Source organism: Ornithorhynchus anatinus, chromosome 7, assembly GCF_004115215.2.
Source record: "Ornithorhynchus anatinus isolate Pmale09 chromosome 7, mOrnAna1.pri.v4, whole genome shotgun sequence".
NCBI classification, from domain to species: Eukaryota; Metazoa; Chordata; class Mammalia; order Monotremata; family Ornithorhynchidae; genus Ornithorhynchus; species Ornithorhynchus anatinus.
In genome coordinates this window covers 41,628,283-41,651,907 of record NC_041734.1, presented here as the reverse complement: position 1 = coordinate 41,651,907, position 23,625 = coordinate 41,628,283, and the positions used below count along the sequence as shown (strand labels likewise).

Below are 23,625 nucleotides of genomic sequence, written 5' to 3'. Positions count from 1 at the left end.
AGATCAGGGGCTGGGATCCAAGACCGAAAACAGGAAGTCATACACGTGGAAATATCCTCGAGGGCCTTTGACAAAGAGAACATGTCACTGCTGCTTTCTTTCCAACCAAACTGCTGCCATGCTAATACAAGCACTTATCCTATCCCACCGTGATTACTGTATGAGCCTCTTTGCTGACCTCTCAACCCTGTCTCTTCCCATTCCAGTGCATACTTCACTCTGCTGCCCAGATCATTTTTCTACAAAAATGTAGAGTCCATGTTTCCCCACTCCTCAAGAACCTCCAGTGGTTGCCCATCTACCTCCTCCATGAGGCCTTCCCAGACTGAGCTCCCCTTTTCCCTCTGCCCCCTCTACACCCCCTTCACCTCTCCGCAGCTAAACCCTCTTCTCCCCACTTTCCCTCTGCTCCTCCCCCTCTCCCGTCCCACCCCCTCGGCACCGTACTCGTCCGCTCGACTCTATATATCTTCATTACCCTACTTATTTTGTTAATGAGATGTACATCACCTCGATTCTATTTATTTGCTATTGTTTTAATGAGATGTTCTTCCCCTCGATTCTATTTACTGCCATTGTTCTCGTCTGTCCGTCTCCCCCGATTAGACTGTGAGCCCTTCAGAGGGCAGGGACTGTCTCTATCTGTTGCCGATTTGTCCGTTCCAAGCGCTCAGTACAGTGCTCTGCACGTAGTAAGCGCTCAATAAATACTATTGAATGAATCTACCTCCAATTAAGCAATCGTATTATTGAATGTTTACTGTTGTGAAGAACATGGTACTAAGTACTTGGGGCGATGCAATATAACAGGCCCATTCCCCGCCCACTAACTCACAACTGACTTTTAACTCCCCAAGACACAAAAGATGCCAACAGTCCGTAAGGTACGGCTGGCAGAGGTCTTTAAATGAAAGTACCCGACAGATTTCAGTGACTGTGTCCTCTCCACAGAGATATGTTCTGCTCTTGCTTTTTCTAAAACTTTGGTAGTTGTGAACCAACTTATATTTTCTTCTTAAAAAAAAAAAAAGAACTTTATATGAAAACGGAACAGTTAGCAAAATGGCCGAAGCGTGGCAGAGGACTAGAGGTAAAATTTCCGTTTGCCTTGAAGCCCCCAGAGCCAACCCCATTCCCTATCAAGTGCTCAAAGACCAACCCAAGCCAAAGCTTGGGGTGGGGAGGGGCGGGGTTCCATCAAACTGTTCTCAGGCTATCATCAAAACTCATTTTAATTTATACCGATAGCTTAAACCGACTTTCCAGGAACCCAGCCAAAGGTCATCCAGCTGCTTCAAAGTGGAGGCCTTCCTAAGTCCTCAGGATCCTGTCCTCGGTGGATCGGAGTAGGGAGATGAGACGATGTCTCAGTGCGCTGACTGTTCCACTGACGCTCTTCTGAGCCAAAGCCACACCCAAAACTCAACTGTTGTTAGCTGAGGACCAGCTAGCAGGGTTACAATTGACCGGGGCCGGCGGGGAGACACGACAAATCATTCGGACTCCCAATCTGGGTCCAAAATGTGTTTTTGCCTCCAAGTAGATTCCAGTCCAAGAGAATGGACCTTCTTGAGACAGATTTGCATTATCTAAATCCACCCACATGGTTCAAAGTTGAGCCACTTCTCTGTAGGTGAAAGTAATATTTCATAGAGAAGCAGCGCGGCTCAGTGGAAAGAGCCCGGGCTTGGGAGTCAGAGGTCATGGGTTCGAATCCCTGATCTGCCACTTGTCAGCTGTGTGACTGTGGTCAAGTCACTTCACTTCTCTGGGCCTCAGTTACCTCATCTGTAAAATGGGGATTGAGACTGTGAGCCTCACGTGGGACAACCCGATTTCCCTGTATCTCCCCCAGCGCTTAGAACAGTGCTCTGCACCTAGTAAGCGCTTAACAAATACCAACATTATTATTATATGCATTGGATAGTAAATACTTTAATCTTTTTCAAGTAGCTCAGAAATGCTGGATTTTAATGACAGCCACAGTACTGTGATTTTTCTACTGAATGTTCAAATATAGTCTTAAAATCCCAGAAGCCCAAATTCAGAAAACATTATCTGTCACTTTCACTGAAAAGCTGAGCCTCAGGCGATGAGGGTCACTGGATCAAGTAACCAACTGGGTAACTAACTGGGTAACTGATGGCTCCTTCCCCGCAACCACGTCGGCTTCAAAATGGGCTGTGACCTCAGGAGACTCACGTCACATCACTTACTCTTACGATGCTTTCAGTCAACCTGTATTTTCTTGGCAAGAGTCCCGCTCCCAGCTGAACGCTTTGCCTAATTCAGTGTCCTACCGTATTTATTGTTCTACGGGAATACTTCAGTAAAGATTGATGGCTTTACGTCAATCAGGTGTTAGAGGTTTGTGGGTTGGCTGGGTGAGGGCAGCAACACGTTGCGTCCACACAGACGCTCCAAACCCGCTGCCGTCCACATCGATGCCATGGTAGATGTGAAGGGAGGGGAGGACGATGAGAGGATACGCGGGTGCAGGTCCCACCTGCTTTCCCTTTCCATTCCCTGTCAGCTGACCCAGGAAAGTCACAGAAACAAAACCCACAAGCTGAAGTGTTGAAACAACTACAAGCACAAATGCTCAGCTTCAAAAAAGCCCTGGGCGTTTTTCACCGGGAAAAACATTTTTTTCCCTTCCTGGGCTCTCTTGGGGTGCCTCTCCCAGCCACCTTGGCTGGACCTGGGATGCCCTGGACAAACTCCTGTCCCTATCCCCACCCCCCCACCCCTGTCTACCGCCCTTCCCCATTGACATCAGGTGTGTGGGGATTTTGTTGACCCTCTGTTACACCCAGGAACTTGACTGACTTGGGGAAGTGGCGGAGGGTTAGATGAATCCAATACATCCATGGACCACACCAGCTGTTCCAGGCATTTAACTACCACCAACTCATTGTCCGTGTTTTCCCTCTAGCCTAGAACTCCCTCTCCCTGACTTCAAGGCCTTATTAAAGTCCCATCTCCTCCCAGAGGCCTTCCCTAAGCCCTCATTTTCTCTACTCCCTGTCCCTTCTGCATCACCCATGTACTTGGACCTATACCCTTTAAGTACCTGTCTTCACCTTCAGCACCTCGACACTTACATAGATATCCGGGTACTCTGCCATTTCCACTGTATTTATGTGTTCTGTTTTGCTTTGCTGTCTCCCCCGTTCAGACTGTGAGCCGGTCACTGGGCAGGGATTGTCTCTATCAGTTGCCGAATTGTACATTCCAAGCGCTTAGTACAGTGCTCTGCACATAGTAAGCGCTCAATAAATACTACTGAATGAATGAATGCTCACAGCAAGCTCGTAGTCTACAGGATAAGCTTACACAACAAACTGAAACTCCTTACCATTAGCTTTAAAGCACTCAATTACCTTGCCCTTCTTACCTCTCTTCACTGCTCTCCTATTACGAGTCATCCCGCACACTTCACTGCTCTAATGTCAACCTACTCACTGTACCTCGATCTCCTCTACGTCACCCCCGACCTCATATCCACATCCTGCCTCTGGTCTGGAACGCCCTCCCTCTCTACATCCAGCAGACAATTACTCTCCTCACCCTCAGAGCCTTCCTGAGCCACAGTTCCTTCAGGAGGCCTTCCCTGACTAAGCCCTCATTTCCTTTTCTCCCACTCCCTTTTGCCTCTCCCTGATTTGCTCCCTTTATTCAACCCAACTCCCCTCAGCCCCACAGCATATGTACATACCCAAAATTTATTTATATCATTGTCCATCTTCCCTGATAGACTGTAAGCACACTGTGGGCAGGTAATATGTCTATCAACTCTATTATATTGATATAGTGTACTCTCCCAAGTGCTTAGTTCAGTGCTCTGCACACAGAAAGCACTCGATAAATATGATTGATTGGTTGGTTGACAAGCAGGCTCATCTCCCAGAGGCAGCACTTTTGAGACAGTCCCAACAGATAGACATGGAAGGCTGGTCCCTATTTTATGGGGGTTGACACTCAAATTCCATACCCCAGAAAGAACCAGAAGATAGACGTTCAGTAGCAGATCCAACTTATTGGACTTGGGGATCTAGTCACAGTCCCTGTTACTAGACTAGTTTTCCAGGGACCCGCAAAAGTCTATTAATTGCACCAGGGATATGGACAGTACACTTTGGGGTTCTTGTGTGTTTTGACATTGGATTATCAAAATCAAGGAATCACAATACAATTTCCCTTCCATGGAAATACTTGAGGAAATTACACCTGGGTACATACTGTCTCTCATCAAGACACCCAGATGCACACTACACATACAGACACACAGATGCACACACACACACACACACACACACACACACAAATATTCAGTGGCCAATATGAATTGTAGTCTACCTACAATGTCAACCTACTCACTGTACCTCAATCTCGTCTATCTCACCCCAGACCTCTCATCCACAACCTGCCTCTGGTCTGGAACGCCCTCCCGCTCTACATCCGGCAGACAGTTACTCTCCTCACCCTCAGAGCCTTCCTGAGGCACAGTTCCTTCAGGAGGCCTTCCCTGACTAAGCCCTCAGTTCCTTTTCTCCCACTCCCTCGGGCCCACAGAAAATGAGACGGCCTTATTTTGAAGGTTCTGAAACTTACCCTGTAGTTTTGAAATCACCTTATTCAGTTGATCTCATCATACTATCAGGCAAAAAGGAAGTCACATTTTGGACCCGTAGCCAGGTAAAGAGGCTGACTGTTTCTGGATGACGGAGCAGCGTGAAAGGGTACGGTATCTCCAAACAGCCAATCAGTTGGTCTCTGTGAGTGCTGTCTCACGGTAAACGCTACGACATGATGATGATAGGTGGCTGGGCAATTTGTCTAAACAATAATAAGGAAAAGAGCTCAAATCAGATGACCAACGCACCCTCCAGAGGGATATAAAAGCCACCAGTGTGAGAGAAGTCGTCATCTCGGTCAATCAGTAACCCACCCGAAACCCCAACCGCCGACACCATGGCCGACAACTGCTGCTCCCCCTGCTGCCGGCCGTCTGGCTGCGTGCCCGTGTGCTGCAAACCCGTGTGCTGCGAGCCCGTGTGCTGCGAGCCCGTGTGCTGCGTTCCCGTCTGTTGCGAACCCACGTGCTGCCCCACCTCGTGCTGCCGCCCAGCCTCCCGCGTGGCTCTGCTCTGCCGCCCGGCCTGCGGGGCCGGCTGCGGCTCGGCCTCTTGCTGCGGGGACGGCCCCTGCCAGGCCTCCTGCTGCCAGCCGGCCTGCGGCCGGGACGGTTGCTGCGGCTCGGTCTGCTGCGGGTCCGGCCCCTGCCAGTCCTCCTGCTGCCGACCGTGTTGCTGCACAACCCTCTCCTGCAGGCCCGTCGCGTGCGTGCCCGTCTGCTGTAAGCCCGTGGCCTGTTGCCCCACCCCCTGCTGCCCACCAGCCTCCCGCCCTTCTCTCCTCTGCCGACCTGCTTGTCCCAGCCCTGCCTGCTGTTAAAAGTGTTCCCTCCGACCAACAAGTCGACCCACAGTTCCCAGAGGATGAGGACCGAGACGCTCACTGCAACGAGCCTGGCCCAGGATCCTCCCCCACAGGACATCCATTAAGACCACATCTGCCTCGGCTACTGAGCAGGAGACTCTGGATCCCAACCAGGGACCTCCTTGACCTTGTTAGAGGGGAGTTCCCCAAGCAGCTCCTCACCTAGTCTTCCCGTTGGCCTTGTCACCCCAGATCAGGGACCTGGGTGCCCTTCCAGACTCTACCCTTTTCCACATCGCAAGCCACCTTTCAATTCCACCTAATAAAAACTGCTTGGTACCCGGCATCTGAAAAATGACTTTTCATTCCAACAGGGTCATGGCCACGTCCTCTAGTTCTGAATGTCCACAAAGCCAATTAACCATATAACTCCTTTATGGTCTTATAAGGCATTCTATTTTGCACCTCCTCCTCGTGGAGGGCCTTGATCAAACAGGGCATTTGATAAGTGATGTCTAGAAGGTTCCTCTCACAGTCCATTCAAGACAAAACATGTCAACACGGGCACCGGGCGGTAGTGTATCTGCAGGGGGCTTGTGGAAACTAGTGGCCGATGCCCAGAACCCTGGGTGAGCTCAAGAGTGGTCTTCAGAAGGTGTTACTGGACCAATTTGGCCCCATTTGGTCAGGAGTTCAGCAATGTCTGTGAGTCTTTAAAGGAACTGCCTAATAATAATAACGAATAATAATAATTATGGTATTTGTTAAGTGCTTACTATGTCCTGGCAACTGTACTAAGCGTTGGGGTGGATACAAGCGAAGTCGGTTGGACGCAGTCCCTCTCCCATCTGGGGCTCATCATCTCAATCCCCATTTTATAGATGAGGTAACTGAGGCACAGAGAATAATAATAATAATAATTTTGGTACTTCTTAAGTGCTTACTATGTGCCAAGCACAGTTCTTAAGCACTAGAATAGACACAAGCTAATCAGGTTGGATTGGATACAGTCCCTGTCCCACATGAGGCTCACACTCTTGATCCCCATTTTAAAGATAAGGGAACTAAGGTCCAAATAAATTAAGTGACTTTCCCAAGGTCATACGTACGGCAGACACGTAGAGGAGCTGGGATTACAGAAGTTAAGTGATTTGCCCAGCTCACGTTCTCAGACAAATTCTCAGACAACGGAGAACTTTGCCACCAGAAAGACCCAGTGGGGTCTTTGTCAAAGGGAACACATAACCGATATCTATCAGCAGGCAAAAAAACAGGTTCACCACCCAAAAGCAACATATTTGGGAAACACCAACAGACAGGCAGGAGAAAAAAAAAGGTTGGTATTTGTTCAGCGCCTACTGTGCGCCGAGCACTGTTCTAAATGCTGTGGGAGATACAAGGTCATCAGGTTGTCCCATATGGGGCTCACAGTCTTCACCCCCATTTTACAGAGGAGGTCACCGAGGCACAGAGAAGTTAAGTGATTTGCCCAAGGTCACACAGCTGACAAGTGGCAGAGCCGGGATTAGAACCCATGACCTCTGACTCCAAAGCCCGGGCTCTTTCCACCGAGCCACACTCGGCCTAATAATAATAATGTTGGTATTTGTTAAGCACTTACTCTTGCACTGTTCTAAGTGCTGGGGTAGATACCAGGCAATCAGGTTGTCCCACGTAGGGCTCACAGTCTTCACCCCCATTTGACAGATGAGGAAACAGAGTCTCGGAGAAGTTAAGTGAGTTGCCCAACGTCACACAGCTGACAAGCGGCGGAGCCGGGATTGGAACCCACGACCTCTGACTTGAAAGCTCTTTCCACTGAGCCACGTTGCTTCTCATAATAAACATGTAGGAGAACATGGTCCCACATCAAGGCGGTGACCGGAAAACCACAGAAGCCGAAACACAGAGTCTCAACTCTATTTAGATCTCATTATTGAATCGGGAGATCTTGCCCTCATGGGACTAGACTAGTTTTTGAGGGTCTCTGGTAGATCCATTCACAGAATCAAAGGAAAGGCCAGCTCATGCTGGGTTGTGACATGGATGAAATTATATCAGGTTCTCGTGTGTTGATGTTGGATTACCAAGATCCCATACTACGCAATTTCCACTCTTTGGAAGTACATCGGGAAGAAAATAGACACAGATGTACACTCTCTACCCCAAAGGCATGTGCGCGCACAAACACAGAAATACATCAGCACAGGGTCAGTGTGCATTTTCCTCCAGCCCGAAAGGAAGTGAAAAGGCCTTATTTTGAAAGCGCTGCCTTAGTCCCTTTGGTTCATCCTCCTGTATCCTGAAGTGATACAGTTCACATTCCTGTAGCGATGAAAAGAAGCTGCTGTCTCTGAAGAATAGAACCCACTAAAAGGCCCAGAGTAGCTCCAAACCTCCCATCGGTTGAGACAGTCTGAGTGCATCCACACAGTGAGGTTAATGAGATGGCAAACGAGCAATTAGTCTAAACAACAATAAGGAAAAAGCCTTGGGTTTTGACACACACACATCCTCCTGAGCGGTATAAAAGCCCCTTAGAAAGTCAAGTCGACTCAGGCACTCAGTAACCCACCCGAAACCCCAACCGCCGACACCATGGCCGACAACTGCTGCTCCCCCTGCTGCCGGCCGTCTGGCCGCGTGCCCGTGTGCTGCAAACCCGTGTGCTGCGAGCCCGTGTGCTGCAAACCCGTGTGCTGCGAGCCCGTGTGCTGCGTTCCCGTCTGTTGCGAACCCACGTGCTGCCCCACCCCGTGCTGCCGCCCAGCCTCCCGCGTGGCTCTGCTCTGCCGCCCGGCCTGCGGGGCCGGCTGCGGCTCGGCCTCTTGCTGCGGGGACGGCCCCTGCCAGGCCTCCTGCTGCCAGCCGGCCTGCGGCCGGGACGGTTGCTGCGGCTCGGTCTGCTGCGGGTCCGGCCCCTGCCAGTCCTCCTGCTGCCGACCGTGTTGCTGCACAACCCTCTCCTGCCGGCCCGTGGCGTGCGTGCCCGTCTGCTGTAAGCCCGTGGCCTGTTGCCCCACCTCCTGCTGCCCATCAGCCTCCTGCCCTTCTCTCCTCTGCCGACCTGCTTGTCCCAGCCCTTCCTGCTGTTAAAAGTGTTCCCTCCGACCAACAAGTCGACCCACAGTTCCCAGAGGATGAGGACCGAGACGCTCACTGCAACGAGCCTGGCCCAGGATCCTCCCCGACAGGACATCCATTAAGACCACATCTGCCTCGGCGACTGGCAGGAGACTCTGGTTCCCAACCAGGGACCTCCTAGAGGGGAGTTCCCCAAGCAGCTCCTCACCTAGTCTTCCCGTTGGCCTTTCCACCCCAGATCAGGTCCTACTCTTCGGGGACCTGGGTACCCCCTCCAGACTCTACCATTTTCCACATCGCAAGCCACCTTTCAATTCCACCTAATAAAAACTGTTCGGTACCCGGCGCCTGAAAAATGACTTTTCATTCCAGCAAGGTCACGGCCACGTCCTCTAGTTCTGAATGTCTGCAAAGCCAATTAACCGTAACCACAAAGCTAGTTAGCTATAAAGCTGTTTTCTTGTCTTCCATTTCAGCCCCTATTCCTCGAGGAGAGCCTTGATCCAACAGGGCGTTTGTTATGTGGTGTCTGGAAGATTAATCTCACAGCCCATTTAGAACAAAACACGTCAACACAAGAATTGCAATAGGGTGTCTGCGGGGGCTTGTTGGAGATAATAGTGCCTGATGCCAAAAAAAACAGGCGAGCTCGGGAGTGGCCTTCAGAGGGTGTTATTGGCCCAATTTGGTCCCATTTGGTAGAGCTAAAGGTACGGGGGAATCCGCGTCTGAGGTTCCTTGAAGGAGCACTGGAGCACTTAATAGAAACAGAGAGGAAGAGAAGGATAAGGATTTCTTCTGTTTGTCTTTGTCCCTCTGGTGACCAGGCTATTAGGCAGCCTCGAAAACACTGCTGGACAGTCTGGCTCCCAGTGGCAGCTCACTTTCTACATTTGGTGCCGAAATTTTCCAGGAGTTTTGCCCCTACCAAAGAAATTTCGGTATCGATAGCAGGGCAACAGGCACTTCCCAGAGGGTGAAGCAACCTGTGTTCGGGGCAACAGATAAACTCCAGGGCTCTCAGAGATGTGGAATAATCCCAAGAAGGTTAATAATACTAAGCACATTCAATCGCAACCTCTGCCTAGCGATCAGCCTGCCATATCGGCACAAAGGCCTGGATGCCCAGGTCAGGTAACAGAGAGCCTTACGACTCAAAAGACCCACTGGGGGGGGGGTCTCTGTAGAAGGGAACTTCTCACCTTTATGCATCAGCATTTGAAAAACAGGTTCACCTCCCAAAAGCAGTAGATTTGGGCAGTAGCAACGGCCAGGCAGGAGAACCTGGTCGTACGTCACGGCGGTGATCCGCACACCACATTCCCTGATGGGAGCCAAAACACAATGGCTCAATCCTATCTGGGTCTGACTACTGAGCCTGGAGATTTGTCCCCTTTGGTATGAGACTAGTTTTATAAGGACCCTCATAAATCCATTCATCGCATCGGGGGAATGACCAGCTCATGCTGCGTTGTTACATACATTAAATTGAATCAGGTTCTTGTGTATCGATATCGGATTACAACCCAATTTGACTGTATCCACCCCAGGGCTTAGTACAGCGGCTGGCACGTGGCGTGTGCTTAGCAAATGGCACAGTTACTATTATTATTAACCTGAGGAATTACTCTGCTGTTTCCATTCCTTGATGTGCTTCAGGAAGAAAGCAGACACAGATGGACACTAGCTCAAAGGGATGAAACACACACACACGCAAACACACAATCCTACAAACACATATATGCAGGGTCAATGACCAACCTGTATTGTCCTTCCATCCCAAAGAGAGTGAAGAGGCCTTATTTTGAAAACCCCTTAGCCCCTCGGATCCATCTTCTTCTTGAAAGAAAGTGACACAGTTCACTTCTGTGTAGCGATGAAAAGAAGCTGCTGTTTCTAGAGAATTGATCCCACTAGAAAGACCCAGAGTAGTTCCAAATATCCGATTGGTTGAGACAGCCTGAGTGCATTCGCACAGAAAAGTAAATGAGGTGCTGGCAGGGTAATTAGTCTAAACAACAACAAGGAAAAAAGTTCGGGCCGTGACACAACAAATCCGCCAGAGGGGCATAAGAGGCCCGCAGAGCGAGAGAAGTCGACATTTCAGTCAGTAACCCACTTGAAACCCCAACCACCGACACCATGGCCGACAACTGCTGCTCCCCTTGCTGCCGGCCGTCTGGCTGCGTGCCCGTGTGCTGCAAACCCGTGTGCTGCGAGCCCGTGTGCTGCGTTCCCGTCTGCTGCGAACCCACGTGCTGCCCCACCCCGTGCTGCCGCCCAGCCTCCCGCGTGGCTCTGCTCTGCCGCCCGGCCTGCGGTGCGCCCTGCGGGGCCGGCTGCGGCTCGGCCTCTTGCTGCGGAGACGGCCCCTGCCAGGCCTCCTGCTGCCAGCCGGCCTGTGGCCGGGACAGTTGCTGCGGCACAGTCTGCTGCGGGTCTGGCCCTTGCCAGTCCTCCCGCCGCCAACCATCTTGCTGCCGGCCCGTCGCGTGCGTGCCCGTCTGCCGTAAGCCCGTGGCCCGTTGTCCCACCTCCTGCTGCCCGCCAGGCTCCTGCCCTTCTCTCCTCTGCCGACCTGCTTGTCCCAGCCCAGCTTGCTGTTGAACGAGTTCTCTCTGACCAGTACGGCGACAAACAGTTGACACGGGACGGGTCCTGAGATTGTCATCATGATGGGCCTTAGCTGCCCTTCTCACCAGCAGGCCATCCATTCATATCGCATCTGTCTCGGCTCCTAAACGGGCTATTCCATTTTCCAAACAAGGATCTACCCAACTCTACGGGATAGACGCTCTCCAAGAAACCCTTCGCCTCATCTTCTCACTGACCCCTTCATTCTGGAGCAGGACGTACTCTCAAAGACTTTGCTTCTCCTCCGGACTCTGCCCTCTATCCAATCCCAAACCATTTTCAATTCCACCTAATAAAACGTTCGGTACCCGGCATCTGAAAAACGCTTTTCATTCACCCAAGCCCCGGACTTGGCCTGCACCTCAGAATGTCCACAGAGCTAGTCGACCACACTGCTTCTTTTTTGCCTTTAATTTTAGTCCCTACTCCCTGGAGGAGGCCCTGGGTCAGAGAGGACACTTGGGAGCTTGGCATATGGAAGATTATTCTCTCTGTTCGTTTGGGTCAAGAGATGTCACGTCAACACAGACACCTTTCAACGGGCTGGGAACTGGTTGCTGATGCCAAAACCCCAGGGTGAATTCACGATAAGACAGCGGAGGTCGTCACGGGACTTTGGTCCTATGGGGTAAAGCTAAAGATCAGCAAGCAGCAGTGCCTGTGATTGCAGCGCGGCTCAGTGGAAAGAGCCCGGGCTTGGGAGTCAGAGGTCATGGGTTTGAATCCCGGCTCTGCCACCTGTCAGCTGCGTGACTGTGGGCGAGTCACTTCACTTCTCTGTGTCTCAGTTCCCTCATCTGTAAATGGGGATGAAGACTGGAAGCCTCACGTGCGACAACCTGATGACCCTGTATCTACCCCAGCGCTTAGAACAGTGCTCTGCACAGAGTCAGTGCTTAACAAATACCAATATTATTATTATTTTATTATTGTTTGAAGGAACAGCTCACCCTGGAGCTCTTAGGAGACAGAGGAGAGGACAGAGGGAAGGGTTAGGATGTCTTCAGGTTGCCTTTAACTCATAGAGCCCAGGTGAGCGAGAAGCAACAGGGACCCTGCAGGTCTCTCGGTGTCTATAATAATAATAATTATGGTGTCTGTTGAGCACTTACTATATGCAGAGTACTGTTCGAAGCGCTGGGGTAGATAGAGGGTAATCAGATTGCCCCACGCGGGGCTCACATTTTTTAATCCCCATTTTTACAGACGAGGTAACTGAGGCCCAGAGAAGTTAGGTGACTTGTCCAAGGTCACACAGCAGACAAGCGGTGGAGGCGGGATTAGAACCCACAACCTCTGACTCCCATGCCCGGGCTCTTTCCACTAAGCCACGCTGCTTCTCTATAGAGCAGTGCAGCATACTCTTCAGAAAGGGTGAAGCAGCCTGTGGCTGGGACTGTAATGATAATAATAATAATTGTGGTATTTGTTACATGTTTACGCTATGCCAAACATGGTACTAAGCGCTGGGGTGGATACAAGCACATCGGTTGGACACGGCCCCTGTCCCACGTAGGGCTCACAGTCTTAATCCCAGATGAGGTAACTGAGGCACAGAGAATTGAAGTGACTTACCTAAGGTCACACGGCAGACAAGTGGCAGAGTCAGGATTAGAACCCAGGACCCACTGATGCTCAGGCCTGTGCTCTATCCACTAGGCCATTCTGCCTCTAATGGCTATAAGCTCACTGTGGACAGAGAACATGTCTACCAACTCTTTCATATCAAACTCTCCCAAGTGTTTAGTACAGTGCTCTACAGAGAGGGCGAAGCAGCCCGTAGCCGGGACTGTAAGCTCACCGGGGACAGGGAATGTGTCTAACAACTCTGTTAGATTGTGCTCCACCACGAACTGAGCTCAGTGTTCCGCACAGAGTAAGCAGCTAGTAAATACCCTCGACTGACTGATAGTGGATACGATCAGGACACCCAAGGCTGTGGAATAATCCCGAGCATATTCGATTAAAACCTCTTCCTAGCGATCAGTCTGCCTCGGTCCGCCCGGATTGTCGTCCTGGTGGTGATGCTCGAACTGAATACCCTGCCGAAAGCCAAAACATAGTGACGCAGATCAATCTGGTCTGACTACTGAGCCTGGAGATTTGTTCGTTTGATGATATTTGTTAAGAACTTACTATGTGTCAAACGCTGTTCTAAGTGCTGGGGTTGGTATAAGTCAATTGGGCCGGGCACAGTCCCTGTCCCATATAGGGCTGACAGTCCTAAGTAGAAGGGAGAACCGGTATGGAATTCCCATTTTAGAGTCGAGGAAATTGAGGCAAAGAGAAGTTAAGTGACTTGCCCGAGGTCACACAGCTGGCGATTGGCAGAGCCGGGATTAGACTTCCAAGCCTGGGCTCTTTCCACTAGGCCACACGTTTCACCATCGTGGTACCAGACTAGATTTCTGGAGGTCCTCGAAGGGCCATCTGCCACATGACAGTGCATGCTGGGATGCCACATATGCCAAATTTAATCAGGTTCTTGGCGTTTGATGTTGAATTACAAGATGCCAAGCCATCCTCCTAATATTTCCAGTCCTGGACTGCTTCAGGAGGAAACAGGCACAAAAGTACACTCTCAATCACCAAGGCATGTAAACACAAACATACACACACACAAATGTTCCAATATCCACACGCAGAGTGGATTGCCCTTTTATCCTTATTTTGAAAATGCCATCTTTAGCCCTCGGGGTTCAACCACTCGACGAGAGGAAGCGACAACAGTCCCTGTCCCTGTCAGCTGGGAAGAGGAGCCCATTTTTTCTGGAGGACAGAGCAGTCCGAAAAGGCACGGGACAGCCCCAGACGGCCAATCAGTCGGTCGGCGTGAGTGCCGTCTTAGTGACTAATGAAATGGCAGCAGGGCAATTGGTCTAAACAACAATAAGGAATAGGGCACGAACTGTAACCCAACACATCCTCCAGAGGAGTATAAAAGCCACTAGAGTGAGAGAAGCCGTCATCTCAGTCAGTCAGTAACCCACCCGAAACTCCAACCGCCGACACCATGGCCGACAACTGCTGTTCCCCCTGCTGCCGGCCGTCTGGCTGCGTGCCCGTGTGCTGCGAGCCCGTGTGCTGCAAGCCCGTGTGCTGCGTTCCCGTCTGTTGCGAACCCACGTGCTGCCCCACCCCGTGCTGCCGCCCAGCCTCCCGCGTGGCTCTGCTCTGCCGCCCGGCCTGCGGTGCGCCCTGCGGGGCCGGCTGCGGCTCGGCCTCCTGCTGCCAGCCGGCCTGCGGCCGGGACGGTTGCTGCGGCTCGGTCTGCTGCGGGTCCGGCCCCTGCCAGTCCTCCTGCTGCCGACCGTGTTGCTGCACAACCCTCTCCTGCAGGCCCGTCGCGTGCGTGCCCGTCTGCTGTAAACCCGTGCCCTGTTGCCCCACCTCCTGCTGCCCGCCAGGCTCCTGCCCTTCTCTCCTCTGCCGACCTGCTTGTCCCAGCCCTGCTTGCTGTTGAATGTATCCCCTCTGACCAGCATCGCACACTTCAAACAGGATGGGGACCAAGATGCTCATCACTAACGTGCCCGGGTTGCGATCCTCACTAACGTGACTTTCTGCCCCTCCAGACTCTGCCCTCTTTCTTGTCACAAACTGCCTTTTAATTCCACCTAATAAACGGTTTGGTACCTGGCATTTGAAAAATGGATTTTCATTCTACCAAGGCCATGGCCGTGTCCTTTAGCCCAGAATGTCCACAAGACTAGCTAAGAACACAGCTGCTTTATAGATTATAACTGTTTTCAGCACCAAAGGCTTCAGTCATAAAGGGCGTCTGGGGGCCCGATAGATGGTATCTGGAAGATTCCTCTCCCTGTTCATTCACGACACAGGGCCCTGGTAACAACTGTCCGCTGAAGGTTCTATTCCTAACTCCACCTCTTATCTGCAGTGTGACCTTGGGCAGTCACTTCACTTTTCTCTGCCTCAGTCACCTCATCTGTAAAATCGGGAGGGATTGAGACTGTGAGCCCCACTTGGGACAGGGACTGTGTCCAACCCAATATGCTTGTATCCACACCAGTGCTTAGTACAGCGCCTGGCACATAGTAAGCCCTTAACAAATACCATAATGATAATAATAATTATTAATAACACGGCCCCTCGAGCTTGCGGTGCCCTGAGTATACACTGGCCAAACTTTGTTACAATAGATGCACCTTGAGGGTCTCTAGAAAGTTAGCCTAATACCATGGAATCAAAGTCCCCAGCCTCAGTAGTTGGACTCAGATTGAGTGGACCTGCACTCTTTTGATTCCTAACAGGGTATTTTTTTCATGTTTCAGCCCCCGTCATAAGGGACGTGACTTCCACAATTTGGGATTTTCCCTAATTTTCTGCCTTTGGGAGGTGAGCCTGTTTTAATCCTTCTGATTATTATAATTATTATTATTATTATTAAGGCTTGTTAGGGTTACCGGTAGCCAATGCCAAACAACTTAGGATGAGTTCAGGAATGGCCTGTAGAAGACATTACTGGATGGTGATCCACTGTAGAAACTTGGGGCTCAATAGGGCAGAGCAAAATGGGATAACTGGAAGGAATCATCCAGCCTGGAGCTATTTGAAAACACAGGCCCGAGGAGAAAGATCAAGACTTGGTCTCATCTTTGTCTCTATAGAGGAAAGGCGGGCTGGCGGAATCAGAAACACCACTGGTTGCTTGGCTCGCCATGTCTGTTCACTTGAGTCATTTGGTAGAGAGATTTACCTGCTTTTTCGCCCTTCCCGAGGTCTTTTCAAAATCAACAGCGGGGCTGCATCCTCGTCAGGGAAGGTAGAGCTCCTAGTGGCCGGGAACATAGATACCTCCAGGTTCTCGAGGATGTGGGAAAAATCCCCACGATTATTCAACCAATCAATTGATCAATTAATGGCATTTATTAAGTGCTGTGTGCAGAGCCCACTCCTAAGCACACGTGGGAGAGCAATCAAATACAAACATACAATCCGGCCTTGGAGGAGTTTACAATGACAACCTTTCCCAAATGATTATCCAGCCATACTGGTTTGGGGTCCGGGATCCCTGAGTCAAACAGCACAGTCCCCTTTATTTGGAAAGACCCACGGGGGCCTCTGCCAAAAGTACCATGTCTCTGTTATGCCTCACAAGGAGAAAAATAGGCTCAACTCCCATAGGCAGAAAATTAGGGACAACCCCAACAGACTGTTGTGGAAGCCACGTCCCTTATGACGGGAGATGACACACGAACAAATACCCTGTTGGGAATCAAAACAGTGTGGGTCCACCCAATCTGTGTCCCACTACTGAGCCTGGGGACTTTGATCCAATAGTACCGGAGTAACCTTTTAGAGACCCTGAAAGTGCATTCATCTTAACAAAGTTTGGCCAGCGTACGGTCAGGGCAACGCATTCTCAGGGCGGCGTGGCCTAAATTCAATCAGGTTCTTGAGGTTCATTCATTCATTTCATCATATTTACTGAGCGCTTACTAGGTGCCGAGCACTGTACGAAGCACTTGGGAGAGTATAAGATGAAAAAAAGGACACATTCCCTGCCCGTAATGAGCTTACAGTCTGGGGTGGGGAGCAGATAGACATCAATATAAATCAATAAATTACAGAGATGTACATGAATGTTGTGGGGCTGGGAGGGGGGAAGAAGGGAGTGGTAGAAAAGGAAAGGGGGCTTAGGGAAGGCCTTTTGGAGACGTGCCTTTCAATAAGGTTTTTGAAGGTGGGGAGAGTAATTGTCAGATTTGAGGAGGGAGGGGGGTCCAGACCAGAGGCAGGATGTGGGCCAGGGGTTGGCGGAGAGATAGATGAGATGGAGGCACAGTGAGAGGTTAGCACTAAGAGGAGCGAAGTGTGCAGGCTGGGTTGGGAGAGTAGTGAGAGGAGATAGGAGGGGGCAAGGTGATGGAGAGCTTTAAAGCCAGTGGTGAGGAGCTTTTGTTTGATGCAGAGGTGGATGGGCAACCCCCGGAGCTTTTTGAGGAGCGGGGAGATATGACCAGAAAGTTTTCGAAGGAGATGATCCAGGCAGCGGAGTCAAGTATGGACTGGAGAGGGGAGAGACAGTAAGCTGGGAGTCAGCAAGGAGTCTGATGCAGCAATCCGGGTGGGATAGGGTGAGCGACTGTATAAACACGGTAGCAGTTTGGGTGGAGAGGAGAGGGTGGATTTTAGCGATGTTGTGAAGATGGAACCGACAGAAGTCAGTGATGGATTACGTGGGTTGAATGAGAGAGCGGAGTCAGGGATAATGCCAAGGTTACGGGCCTGTGAGAGAGGAAGGACGGGGTCGCCGTCTACGGAGAAGGGAAAGTCAAGGAGAGGACAGGGTTTGGGCGGGATGATAGGAGTCCTGTTTCGGACATGTTAATCTCGAGGCGACAGGAGAACATCCAAGTTAGTATTGTATTACCAGAATCTCAAGCAATCACCATACGATTTCCACTTCCGAGAAAAATTAAGGCGGAAGAGACACTCAAAGGTATATTCTTTCAAATATAAACACGAACACGTAGGTGTACGCACACACATATACATAAACACCCTCACACACAGAAAGACATTTAAAGCCCCACATGGATTATCCCTCAATCCTAAGGGAAATGAGACTGCCTTATTTTGGAAGCACCACTTTACCCCCTTAGGTTCACCATCCTGTCAAAAAAAATACGATGACAGGTTGTGTGCCTACAGCCAACTGAAGAAACCTGTTGTGTGTGTAGGGCAGAACCCTCTGCGAGGACCAAGGGTAACTCCAAGCATCCAATTGGTTGGGCACGTCTGTATGCTCCCTCACAGTAAACTCCATTACAGCCTAATGAGATGGTATCAGGGAAGTTGGTCTAAACAGTAATAAGGAAAAGGGCTCAGCCCGTGACACAACGCATCCTCCAGAGGAGCATAAAAGGCCCCAGAGTGAGAGAAGGCGCCATCTCGGTCAGTCAGTAACCCACCTGAAACCCCAACCGCCGACACCATGGCCGACGACTGCTGCTCCCCTTGCTGCCGGCCGTCTTGCTGCGTGCCCGTGTGCTGCAAGCCCGTGCGCTGCGTGCCCGTGTGCTGCAAGCCCGTGTGCTGCACGCCCGTGTGCTGCAAACCAGTGTGCTGCACTCCCGTCTGCTGCACACCCACTTGCTGCCCCACCCCGTGCTGCCGCCCAGCCTCCCGCGTGGCTCTGCTCTGCCGCCCGGCCTGCGGTGCGCCCTGCGGGGCCGGCTGCGGCTCGGCCTCCTGCTGCCAGCCGGCCTGCGGCCGGGACGGTTGCTGCGGCTCGGTGTGCTGCGGGTCCGGCTCCTGCCAGTCCTCCCGCTGCACAACCCTCTCCTGCCGGCCCGTCGCGTGCGTGCCCGTCTGCTGTAAGCCCGTGGCCCGTTGCCCCACCTCCTGCTGCCCGCCAGGCTCCTGCCCTTCCCTCCTCTGCCGACCTGCTTGTCCCAGCCCAGCTTGCTGTTGAACCCGTTCCCTCCGACCAGCACATCGACAGTTGACCCGGGATGGGGGCTGAGATGCTTATTGCTAAATATTTGGGCCAGGATCCTTACCAACGTGCCATCCTTCCAGGCCACACCTGTCTTGGCTACTGAACGGGAGATTCTGAGTCCCAACCAAGGGCTCTCCCAACCCAGTGGGAGCAAATGTCTCCACTCAGGTCCTCATTTTGTCTTCACGTTGGCCTTTTCACCAAATCCTGCTCTTCAGAAACTTCCCTCCCCTCCAGGCACCACCATCTCTCCCATGACAAACCATCTTACAGTTTCACCTAATAAACTCTTTGGCATCTGACACCTGAAAAAAGCTTGTCATTTCACTCAATCCATAGTCACGTCCTCTAACCCGGAATGTCCTCAAAGGGAGCTAACCGGAGAACTTTTTTAAATTTTTTATGGTATTTGCTAAGAGCTTACTATATGCCAGGCACCTTTTTTAGTGCTAGTTCAGATACAAGATAATTGGGTCGGACCCAATCCGTGTCCCACGTGGGTCTGACGGTCTTAATCCCCATTTTACAGATGAGGTAACTGAGGCACCGACATTCATTCATTCAATCATATTATTGAGCGCTTACTGTGTGCAGAGCACTGTACTAATCGTTTGGAAAGTACAGAAGTGACTTACCCAAGGTCACACAGCAAGACAAGCGGCGGGGTCGGGACTAGAACCCAGGTCCTTCCGACTCCCGTGCTCTATCCATGAGGCCGTGTTGCTTCTCATGAAGAACTTCTCGAGTTCTTCCCTGCCTTTACGTTAGGTACCTCACGGAGAAGGCCTGGGGCAAACGGCGTGTTCCCTGACCGATGTGTGCGGTCTGGAAGATTCCTCTCCCTATTCATTCAGGAAGACTCGGCCACAAGGAACCTCGCAACTGGGCATCTGCAGGGGCCTCGTCAGGATTCTGAGACCGAAGACAAAGCACCTTGGGAGAGCTCAGAAATGGCCGGCGGAAGGTGCTCCTGGACCGTGGGCCGGTGGGGTAACGTTAAAGCTCAGCAGCGCGTGGGGCACATTAAAGAAAACGCTTCCCCTAGAGCTATCTGGGGAGTCTGGGACCTTGGGGAGGGGTTCAGGACTTCTTTCTCTAAATTGTAAGCTTGCTGCGGACAGAGGACGTGCCTACCATCTCTCTTTTATTGTCCTCTCTCAAGGGCTCAGTACAGCGTTCTGCACATAGTAAGTGCTTAATAAATACCACCGATCGATTCAGATTGCCTCTCTCCGTTTGGAGACCAGACTAGGAAGGGCATCAGAAACAGTGCCGGTTAGAGAAGCAGCGTGGCTCAGTGGAAAGAGCCCGGGCTTGGGAGCCAGAGGTCATGGGTTCGTATCCCGGCTCTGACACTCGTCAGCTGTGTGACTGTGGGCAAGTCACTTCACTTCTCTGGGCCTCAGTTCCCTCATCTGGAAAATGGGGATTAAGTCTGTGAGCCTCACGTGGGGCAACCTGATCAGCCTGTATCTACCCCAGCGCTTAGAACGGTGCTCTGCACATAGTAAGCGCTTAACAAATACCAACATTATAATTATTGTCCCTCACCCTCTGCCTGATCATTCTCTCAGCTGGATGCAGATGAGATGTGCTTGTCCGCAGGCTCCGTAGAAACGGTGAGCTAGCCCATGGCTGGTATAATGGATACCCCAGGGCATACAAGGCTTTCTGGGAAATCCCAAGCACATTCAATCAATCAGTGGTATTTATTGAGCTTTCAGTGTGGGCAGAGAACTGGCTAAGCCCTTGGGAGAGGGCAACAAAAGGTCTCTATATGGCTGGAGATTCTCCGGTCTGGCAAATTCCCTGAATGTGGTTTTAGCGGAGGCTCGACAAAGCTACTGCCGCCTTTCTCGAGTCTACTAAAACTCCATTCCAGCGTTGCTGGAAACGAGGGAGTGGGGTGGGGGTCAGGCTACCTCTGCCACAGGGTCCCCTCCCCAAAGATTGCCCAGTTACCCCGATTTCCACAGGACCAAGTGTCACCCGTTCATCCACAATTTTCCTTGAGCTGGAATCTGGGATCCGGAAGACTCACCTCCCCATATCTTGCTGCCCTGCCCCAAGCAAGTACGAAAGTCACAGCTGCCACCAGTCAGCCCACCCTGGATTTTACAGGGGATTTATGGGAAGTGTACTTCAAACCGGGGCTGGTGGAGGGTAGGGGTGGGTCCCCTCTTTGGAAAAGTAGCATGGCTTAGTGGACAGAGCATGGGCCCGGGAGTCAGAAGGACCCGGGTTCTAATCCCAGCTCTGCCACATGTCTGCTCTGTGACCTTGCTCAAGTGACAACCTCTGGACCTCAGTTACCTCTCCTGGTTCTTCTCTTATCCTTCTGGCCGTTCATTCTCGGACTTTTTCGCAGGCTCCTCCTCCCCCTTTCAGCCACTAACTGTTGGGGTTCCTCGAGGGTCAGTTCTTGGCCCTCTTCTGTTCTCCATCTACACTCACTCCCTCGGTGAACTCCTTTGCTTCCACGGCTTCAACTATCCTCTCTACGCAGATGACACCTAAATCTACATCTCCTCCCCTGTTCTCTGCCCCTCCCTCCAGGATCGTATCTCCTCCCGCCTCCGGGACGTCTCCACCCGGATGTCTGCCCGCCACCTAAAACTCAACATGTCCAAAACCGAGCTCCTTATCTTCCCTCCCAAACCCCGTCCTCTCCCCGACTTCCCCGTCACCGTGGACGGTACGACCATCCTTCTCGTCTCAGAGGCCCGCAACCTCGGTGTCATCCTTGACTCTGCGCTCTCGTTCGCCCCACACATCCTATCCGTCACCAACGCCTGCCGGTCTCACCTTCACGGTATCGCCACGATCCGCCCTTTCCTCTCCATCCAAACTGCTACCGTGCTGGTACAAGCTCTCACAATATACTGACTGGATTATCGTGTCAGCCTCCTCTCCGATGTCCCTTCCTCCCGTCTCTCCTCACTCCAGTCTATTCTTCATTCCGCTGCCCGGATCATCTTCCTACAGAAACGCTCTGGGCATGTCACTCCCCTCCTCAAAAACCTCCAGCGGTTGCCTATCAACCTTCACACGAAACACAAACTCCTCACTCTGGGCTTCAAAGCTCTCCCTCATCTTGCCCCCTCCTACCTCACCTCCCTTCTCTCTTTCTACCGCCCACCCCGCACGCTCCGCTCCTCTGCCGCTCACCTCCTCACGGTCCCCCGTTCGCGTCTGTCCCGCCGACCACCGCGGCCCACGCCCTCCCACTGTCCCGGAATGTCCTCCCTCCTCACCTCTGCCAAACTAATTCTCTTCCCCTCTTCAGAGCCCTCCTGAGAGCACACCTCCTCCAGGAGGCCTTCCCAGACTGAGCCCCTCTTTCCCTCTGCCCTTCCTCTCTTCCCTTCTCCACCCTCCTGCCCTCTGCTCTTCCCCCTTCCCCTCCCCTCAGCACCGTGCATATTTATATATATTATTTATTACCCTATTTATTTTGTTAATGAGGTGCGTATCTCCATGATTCTATTTATTTTGATGTTTTGTTCTGTTTTGCTTTGCTGTTTGTCTCCCCCATTTAGACTGTGAGCCCGTCATTGGGCAGGGATTGTCTCTATCTGTTGCCAAATTGTACATTCCAAGTGCTTAGTACAGTGCTCTGCACATAATAAGCGCTCAATAAATACAATTGAATGAATTACCTCATCTATAAAATGAGGATTAAGGCCCATGTGGGACAGAGATTGTGTCCAACCTGACTAACTTGTATCTACCCCAGGGTTTACAGCAGTGCTTGGCATATAGTAAGTGTTTATCATTATTATTATTATTTCTAAAAACACTCTTTGGGCTCCTCTCTGGTGACTATTTAGCTACCTCTAACCTTTCTGGAGTCGGGAGCCTGAGTCCCCAGTGAGGGTGACTTTGTTCAGACTCACCCCGCAACCAAGAAAAGCAAGATACAGTGGACAGGGCAGAGTTCTGGGAGTCAACAAGTCATGGATTCTAATTCCGGCTCTACCATTTCTCTGCTGTGTGACCTTGGGCAAGTCACTTAACTTTTCTGTGCCTCGGTTCCCTCATCTGAAAAATGGGGATTAAGACGGTGAGCCCCATGTGGGACAGGGACTGTGTCTAACATCATTTGCCTGTATTCTCCTCCTGCACGTAGTAGAGTGCCTGGCCCATTGTAAGCACTTAACAAACACCACAAACGTTATTATTATTATTAGGTTCTGTGTACAAAGAAGTTAGGCTAATTGTAAGATTTTGATACGTTGTTGTTGCTAATGGTTTTTGCTAAGCTTTTACTGTGTGCCGGACACCGAATTGAGCACTGGGGTAGACACAAGATAATTGGGTTGGACACAGTCCCTGTCCCACATGGGGCTCACAGTTTTGTGTTTGAGGGAGGGAGAAGGGCTGGTGGCTTGTGAGGACACTCTATGAGAGTGGATAGGAGAGGACATGAGAAAGGGGGTGAAATAAGTCTGAAATAGGCATCTCCACCTCCCCTACCTCTGTTGCTGGATCTCTGCTGCTCAACCAAAGGGAATTGTGGAACTGGTGTTAAGGAGCCTACAGGCAGATTTTTCCATCGATCAGATATTCCCTAGGCATGGCAGGGACTCAACAAGACAATCTGCCAATCAATCAGAACCTGTCTGTCTTATATTATGAACCCCCCCCCCCAAGAGGCAGGGATCATGCCTAATACCCATGTATGTATTCTCTCCCAGCGCTTGGTACAGTGTCTGTAAGTGCTTAATAAATAACTATTACTACCGGCTGGGGAAAATAATCAGAAAACGGTCAGATCATAAAATAATGTCTGAATTGGAAGAATCTGAATGCCAAATATTTTCCCGAAGCCTTTCACTGGTCACGGGAGTCTCCGATTAGCAAACTATAAACCCACTGGGGGGATCTCAATAGGGTAGGGCCACCTGATCCCAGCCCTAATAGATCTTACGATAACCTTTCCCAAGAGATTAACCTACCACACCACCTCATGGACCAGAATCCCTGAGTCAGACAAAATA

General features: G+C 51.3%; 2 protein-coding genes across 2 annotated transcripts; both read left to right on the top strand.

The window, feature by feature from the left end:
* Nucleotides 1-4,974: 4,974 nt before the first annotated feature.
* Nucleotides 4,975-14,719, top strand: LOC120638516 (keratin-associated protein 10-7-like). Its single transcript, XM_039912731.1, has 6 exons — nt 4,975-5,370; nt 7,984-8,444; nt 9,354-9,467; nt 10,611-11,035; nt 14,139-14,525; nt 14,643-14,719. Exons 1-6 carry the CDS (start codon nt 4,975-4,977, stop codon nt 14,717-14,719), a joined length of 1,860 nt encoding a protein of 619 aa, XP_039768665.1.
* A 3,399-nt stretch (nt 14,720-18,118) lies between these two features.
* On the top strand, nt 18,119-18,598 carry LOC120638515 (keratin-associated protein 10-9-like). Its single transcript, XM_039912730.1, has one exon. The coding sequence runs from the start codon at nt 18,119-18,121 to the stop codon at nt 18,596-18,598; it is 480 nt and encodes a 159-aa protein (XP_039768664.1).
* The last annotated feature ends 5,027 nt before the right edge of the window (nt 18,599-23,625 follow it).